The following is an 8,344-nucleotide window of genomic DNA, read 5'->3' on the forward strand; positions in this document are numbered from 1 at the left end:
AGTTAAGCCTTTTTCAACTGATTTTTATAGTTCGTTCTTATGATGTACTGTTATACCACTGTCCCAGGTTAGGGGCTCAGGGTTGGGATCCCGCTAACATGTTTAACCCCGCCACACTATTTATGTATGTGCCTGTCCCAAGTCAGGAGCCTGTAATTTAGTGGTTGTCGTTTGTTTATGTGTTACATATTTGTTTTTCGTTCATTTTTTTCTTTCTTAAACAAAGCTTTTTAAATAAGGCCGTTAGTTTTCTCGTTTGAATTGTTTTACATTGTCTTATCGGGGCCTTTTATAGCTCACTATGCGGTATGGTCTTTGCTCATTGTTGAAGGCCGTACAGTGACCTATAGTTGTTAATGTCTGTGTCATTTTGGTCTTTTGTGGATAGCTGTCTCATTGGCAATCATACCACATCTTCTTTTTTATAAACCCTTTAAAATTTATTCTTATGTTGTGTCTTTGCACCACTTTTCCAGTTTGAACATGTTGAGCACTCTTAAACATATTAATCCTTCCACATTCTTTATTTGCGTTTCCAAAGTCCAAAACTTGTGATTCTGTGGTTGTTAATTATTGTCGGTCAAATTTTGTTTTTGTTTTTTTTCAGAAACAAAGCTTTTTTTGGCTAATTTCTGAAGGCACTACAGTTGCTTTAATCTAATTGTTTTGGTGTGTGTTGGATAGTAGTGAGTCTCATTGGCAATCGCTACCCCTATCCTCCTCATTGGTAATCGCTACCCCTCTTCTCATCATTTTTTATTTGAAAAATAACTATTTATCGTTTCTTTTTGGTAATTTCTCCGGATATTAAGGTGGGAAAAACAGTGACAAAAACATCTGAAAAAATGCTGCTTGATACGAGTACGAAAACAAATTGACCAGCAGGGTGCACAATTACTAACGACCGCCTGTTGAAATATCAATCCTCCAAAATCAACAAACATTTTATCGTTCAAAAATCCAAAACAGATATTTATATCTACAACATTCCAAATTAATAGAAAAAGCTCTGTATAATGAGATGGGTGAAGTCGATCTTTCAATTAAGCATAGGGAATAAGTAGTGTTAAGTGTAGAAAAATCGAAGGTCCTAATGATGTTGGCTGTATATATGTTACAGGCATTTTCTAAATTTAGGCATTTTGTAAAACATGTAAAATGCCTAAAAATTTTAGACATTTTCTAAAATGCCTGCAAGATTCAGTCATTACACATAATGACAGTTTTTCTAGGCATTATACCAAATGCCTAGAAAAATTGAAAGGCATTTTACAAAATGCCTGAAAATGTTTAAAAAAATGAAATCTTAAAAAAAAAAAAAACAATTGAAACCTTTGAACACAGGAGTTATTATTGAATGAAAATAGAAGTGTTTAAATAATAAAGAATAAATTTTACTGAATTATTCCAAAAAAACACTATAATTATTTATCATTTCTCAAAATGTTTGGATGACAGAACTGTTACACAATATTTGTACTGATTTTTTTTTAGATACATCGTTTGATGAAAAATCTGATTTTAGCACTTCAACCAAAGATTGAGAAACCTGAAACCTGATACATTTTGCTGTTTCATTACCTTTACTGATAAACACTTAACTTTCGACATCATTGTGGCTCGCAATAAGCACACATGTCACACATGAATATTTACTTTTTCATAGGTTCCAAAAATCAAAGTACATATGATAATATCATGATTAGTTTGACGTGTATCTTTTGGCTTATTGACAGAAAAATTGTCTTTCTGCTATTTTGACAAAAAAGTCATAAATTCACTACTGTTATCTGAATTACAAAGTGAGTACGTACTTTACGTAGTTTAACTAAAAAGAACATATCATATGACATACAAACCTTCCCAGGCAGCTGGTTTTTGGTAAATAAATCATTTCTACAGAACCATTAGTTATTTTCTTTGCAAGATATTGTGTTTTGTCCACATTTGTCAATGACATCTTTCTTTTACAAATTGCCTGAAACTGAACAGGCAATTTGTTGAATTTTGCTCTAAAATTTCAGTCATTTTACTAAATGACTAGGTATTTTTAGTCATTTTGTATAATGCCTGTCAAGTTTAGGCATTTTATTAATTGCCTGAAAATTCAGTCATTTTACAAAATGCCTAAATTTAGAAATTGCCTGTAACATATATATAATGTTTTGAAATTTTTGTCAGATTTTCGGAATCTTCTAGTTTAATCCATTTGAATGCCTTATTCATTTTTGCCCATTAACAGACCAAAACAAAAATACTAATCTTTGTGACCATGTGCACTGAATGATGAAAATGGGTTGAGGTGAGATAAGGCCTGCCAGTGTGACATGTCCACCTTACAATCATCAAACATAGTAAACCTATTGCAAACAGTACATTTGTATTAGAAAAACAGAGCAAAACACAAAACTGAACTACTACCCCTGAACCATGAAAATGAGGTCAAGGTCAGATTAAACCTGCCAGCTGCACATGTTCACATTAAATTCTTTCCATACACCATGTTCTTCTAATATAGTTTGAGATGGTAAGGGTATAGGGAAAGGGTTTAGATCTTACAAAACAAGTTTAACCTCTGGCCTTTGTAAGCCTTGTTCATTTTTTTAATTTGAATGTTGTAGTTTAGCAGTTGTTTAGTATGATGTGGGTCTCATTGGGTTCTAAGCGTGACGCGGGATTGCCGATTTTTTGTAAGCGTGACACGTGAAAGTCAAATCATTGTGTCGTGAAAACGGGAAATGAGGTCTTGCGGGTCCCGGGAAATGACAAAAAAATGAGAATTGCTTACATACATAGTGTAAGCGGGATACGGGAATTTGACAAAACAGTAAGCGGGATCCGGGATCGGGACCCCCCAATGAGACCCCCTATGATGTCCATTTTCACTGAAATATTACTCATTTTATTTAGGAGCCAGCTGAGGCCACCTCTGGGTACTGGATTTTTCACTGCTTTGAAGACCCATTGTGGCCTTCAGATGTTTTCTGCTCTTTGCTTATAGTATCTGAGATATGGACTTGACCAAGAAAATTAAAAAATTTTCACTGATCCATGAAATGCAGTCGAGGTCAAGTGAAAACTGTCTGAAAATACTTATAAGCTTTGAAGCAATTAGATAGCGCTGCCGCCCCCAGATCACACTCCCTGTGTTAAGCTTTCTGTGGCAGAAGTCGCCAGCTTCACAAAAACATTTTGTTTTACAAAATGAGGTTATTGACTGACAAACAAAATAAAACAGTGCATTTTTTTTCTATAGATGTAAATATTAGAACAATATAAACAATATAAATAACAAATACAAAAATAAATACTTGATTTTCAAACTCTGCCAGCCTTACTGTTACAAGTAACAACTATGTTTTTTTTTTTATATCTAATATGTACATACATGTATGTGTTAAACCTGAAAACAGCTGATTAAAATGCAATACAATATTACTTTTTTTTTTACATTAGACAACAAATTATTTCCTACTACATGTAGATTACAAAAAAAGCTAGTTGAAGCTTTTATCTTCTACATGTATCTTTATAATTTCATTTTTAGCCAAACAAAAACAAATGTGTATGTTGAAATGTATTAGCACTATTCATTACATGGTAATTTAGTAAAATAATACGTCTTGGTGATGAATATTTACAGTAAATGCTATTGTTTGTTGGTGATCACTTTTAATTAAGGTGGTACCTAACACTACAGGGAGATAACTCTGTAAAATCAGCTAAACGTTTTAATTACGTTGTGTTGTTAAGGGAATATTAAGCTTCTCAATGATCAAAATAAGTGTTTGTTAAACTGCTATATATCTAGTGTAATTTTTCTGATAAAACGGTTGGTTCAAATTTTTTGAAATTTTTATATTTTTGTAAAAGAGTAAAAGTAAATACTTTGTCAAAATTTTAAGAAAATTAAACAAGCCAAATTAATTTTAGTGAAAGTGTTGGGTACCACCTTAAATCCTTTAAAAAAAATCCATGGATAATATGAGTAATTTAAAGCTTTTTTCCCCCCTCCAACCCAGCCACAGGCATATTTTTCTATCCATGGGAAGGTTGACTTTCCATATAAATAAAAGTTCAGGGATAGTCGACCTTCCCATGAATAGAAACAAGTGCCTGTGATCCTGGGCCCTTTTTTCAGAGTGAATTAGCGACAACAGGAAGATGGGAGTTTTACAGAATAACTTTTGTGTGATTTGAACTTCTTTTATCCTTTGAGGCAGACATTAGATTGTGACACTTGAATGCATTTCTGCTCTGATGGTTTCAAATGCTTAGTCCTATAATAAATCCAAACCAAATGCTATTTTCGTCTCAGATGAAAATATATATCACTTCAATATATTGTATTATGTCACATGAATCTTCTCTCTTTACCATGGATATTAAAATTGATTCTCTCATGCTTTTTTCCCACATTTTAACCACCAATATTTTAAAATTTCTTTATGGATGTTCACAAATTCCAAATTTTTCTGCTTGTTTCGGCGTTAACACTTCAGAAGCATGTTCTGCCTGCCATTCTGAAAGTCTGTTACCGAATTCTTCTCGATGTTTCTTCATTTTGGCCTCTGACTTTCCTATTTCCACATTCATTCTAAGAAAGAAAGAGATAATTGATGATGAACGTAAATTCAAACATAAATAGGATGTTTCTATTAATGAGAAAATATTATTTGATAACCATTGCAATACATACTAGTACTGGTACTGTAAACCAAAATACTAATCAGAGATATGCTTTTCCACTTTTATGCCAATCTAACAGCTGACCATATATATACAGTGACATTATTTAATATTTATGCAGATTATACAAGATATATTGTTGCGTTATTTTTCAGATCACAACAATCACCTAAATAAGGGTAGCTGTAAAATGCGTAAGAGCCTTAAATTTGGCTATAAAATGTCATGTCTACCATTCAAGATGGAAGTGTTTCAAGGAGTTGAATAAAAACTAAATGACAGTTAGTGAAATAAAACAATTTTTATCTAACTTTCTAAAGTTCAAGATGAAATGTTGAATTTACACCAAAAAGTTGCAAAAAATAGAGATTTTTTATGAAGCAGAGCATGTACGTGTTTTGATAAACTGAATTTTCTAGTCAGATATATGACCTATATATGTTATTTATTAAAATTAACTTACTGTTGATTTGGTTCATAAGTGTTTCTCATTTTTCTTTATATAGATTACACCATTGCTTTTCCTGTTTGAATGATTTTACACTAAACATTTTTTATATCTCAATATCTTGCTGTTTGGTGTGAGCCAAGGCTCTGTGTTGAAGGCCATACATTGACCTATATTTGTTTACTTTTTACACATTGTGACTCGGATAAAAAGTTGTCTTATTGGCACTCATACCACAGCTTCTTATTTCTAATAAATAGCTCTACCAGATCTGGATGTCAAATATTTCATAATTTTATTTAAGGTATTACATTATAATGTAACATAGATACCTTCTACTCTCATTGAGGGCTTTGGAGAAAAAGTTATTAGCTCTTTCATCATCTATCTCATCAGTTGCATCCATTTTACCAGCATCCTGAAAATAAAGATAAATGTTTACATGAATATAGGGGCAACAACTCCAATTTATCTGTTCTTTTAATGTTCTTCATGAAAAGTATTATGAGATTAGTACAAGTTACAATGCACTTTTCTAAATAATTTAATTTCCAAGGGCATAACTCCTAACATAAACAAATTTGATTGGCATTATTTATCTTGGGGGTAAATTTTATAAAAATCTTGACAAGAAATGTAGGCATGAGAGTGCTTTCAATTTGATTTTCTATATACATGATATAGGGGGGATTGGAGGGGCTTAAAAACACAAAATCCAGAGGTCTCGAATTTTAACAAATTTAAATCCCGACATCCCAAAACTGAAAAAAGAATTCCCAGATCCTGAAATCACTAGCTTAAAAACTCCTGATCTCGGAGTCCCGATAAAGGTCCTATTCCCCCTCATGATATAATTAAATATTATGGATTTCAAAGAGATTTCCTGTAAAAATAGTTGATAATAACTGATTATTGAACAGCTTCCTACATGTCCAAGATATTGCTGATATATATTCATGTATAATACATGTTTATCATACATGTACACATAAAATTAAGTTTTCTTCTTCGAAGAAAAAGAAGAACTAAGATGTATAGACAGCAATGTTACTAAACTTCATCAAAATTTTAGCTTTTAACTTTATGAAACACAAAATGAATTTAATACATGTATATATAGTGGATGCCAGGCCTTAAAACTTTTATAAATTGACAGGTAATTAACATGATTTATTCAAAGCCACTTCTACTTCTACTTCTACCAGTTAGTGACCACCGTCATCATGTTGACTATTCTGTCACTTTTGGGTGTGCGCAATAATAATTTTGATTAAAATATCAAACAAAAACAAAAAGGTGCTAGCTATACACACTGATACAAATATTTAACAGTGGGAATTAAAAACAAGGGCTTTTGATTTATTTGTTTGTCAGGAGCCCCTTGAACGATTCAAGGCTGCTGACAGATGTAACTGAGGAGGGTAAGGCATTCCAATCCCTGATGCTCCTCAGGTATAATGACTCTTTCCTTGTTGTCGTGTTACACGGTTGGATCTGTAAAGAGTTTGTGTCCATATTTCTTGAGATCCTGTCCGGTGGAAATTGTGGCTTGCTGCAAAGTTGACCTCCTGATTGTTGATCTTATACAGTATTGATAGTCGTGCGCTTCTCCTTCTATCTTCCAGTGGTGTCCACTTTAGTTGTTCCAACATATCAGTAACAGATGATCGGTTACTGTACGAGTTTGTTATATATCTGGCTGATCTCCTTTGTACCATTTCTAACTTGTGTTTATCTTTTTGGAGGTATGGATCCCATAGAGAGCTGCCGTACTCGACTGTTGGTCTAATGACAGGGGCGTGTCCAGGATATTTGAAAGGGGGGGCGTAGAATACAAAAAAATTTTTTTTGACCTTTTTCGGCTTAAAAACATAAAATAATAGAGAATTGCACTAATGTAACGGTTCCTGACTTGGAGCATGTATATTTTATAGTTAAAGTGTCAGGGTGTGACATTTTTTATGCCGAGTTTTCTTCATTAATTGTCTATGGTATATTAAAATGATTGGATGGATCTTTTTAAACAGCAGTAGACCAATAACGAGAAATTCTAAACTCAAGGGTATAAGGAGTAACTTAACATTTCAATACCTAGGCCAGGATTTTATGAACGAGAGGCGTGATTACGGTTGAGGGTCCATGGGGAAGCTCAGAAGCTCCTGAATTTCAACAATTTAGCATCAAATTATGAAGTAATCCCTCTATTTTTGATTAAGTTCGGGTTTTAAATTCATGTATTATACTGATTTACTTACCGTTTTGGTTGTTTAAAAAAGGTGTCCAAGACACCTTGATACGATTTTAAGGTCTTTTGACGTTTTGTTTTTGACATCGACATCTTTGCGAATTCTTTATCACATCAACAACAATGGATACTAATCGCAGAGTCGAACACGCCGAACTCCGAGAAACGAAATTTTACGGTTGATGATGACCCATCAAATTGGGTAAATATAAAAAGAAATCAGAGTGTGTGTTTAATTAATGAATATGATAAATTGCCATCATTCAATACAATACTAGCAGATTATAACGATAGTTTTTTTTGTTTGTTTTTTTTTTTTTTTTTTAAAGGGGGGGCGTACCCCCATTACGCCCTTACCTGGACCCGCCCCTGAATGAGGGAGATGTAGGCCTTTTCTTTGATATCACTGTTAGAGGTATTGAGGTTTCTTTTGAGAAATCTGATGGTTTTATTTGCCTTGGCACAGATGTTTCCGATATGTTTACTGGAGCATTGTCTAGGTTAAATAGTTATGGAACTGAGAAATGTATCTACTGATAGCAGTGCATATTGAACTTAAAATAAAATCATGTTATTTTGGGGCCGAATCGGCTAGGGACGAATTTGTTTGGGTCAAAACAATACCTAACTGAACGCAAGAAACAATGAGAAAATGCTTATTTGTTTAAATATTATACTGAAACTTTTTGATCGGGAACAATGATTACAACAACAAAATATTTTTATTGCTATAAATCACCTTTTGTTTTTGATAATGTTCTGTTACAAAGTCTTCTAGACTTTTACCATCTTCGGACGAATTTTTGTTATCCTTGTCCGCCATTTGTAAACAATAAATGTAAAGCTAATTTGTTTTCGTATACACATATTTTTATAATGTTACCATATCTTATACTTTTTTCGACAAATAATTTTTTTTTATAATAAAATGTTTTATTTCAACAGAAGCTAAAAACAAATTC

General features: G+C 32.8%; 1 protein-coding gene across 1 annotated transcript; it reads right to left on the minus strand.

The window, feature by feature from the left end:
• Positions 1–3,233: 3,233 nt before the first annotated feature.
• On the minus strand, positions 3,234–8,275 carry LOC143058288 (uncharacterized). Its single transcript, XM_076231771.1, has 3 exons — positions 8,122–8,275; positions 5,470–5,555; positions 3,234–4,597 (listed from the first exon to the last, which is right to left on the minus strand). Exons 1-3 carry the CDS (start codon positions 8,203–8,205, stop codon positions 4,447–4,449), a joined length of 321 nt encoding a protein of 106 aa, XP_076087886.1. The 5' UTR covers positions 8,206–8,275; the 3' UTR covers positions 3,234–4,446.
• Between the last annotated feature and the right edge of the window lie 69 nt (positions 8,276–8,344).

Source organism: Mytilus galloprovincialis, chromosome 14, assembly GCF_965363235.1.
Source record: "Mytilus galloprovincialis chromosome 14, xbMytGall1.hap1.1, whole genome shotgun sequence".
NCBI lineage: Eukaryota > Metazoa > Mollusca > Bivalvia > Mytilida > Mytilidae > Mytilus > Mytilus galloprovincialis.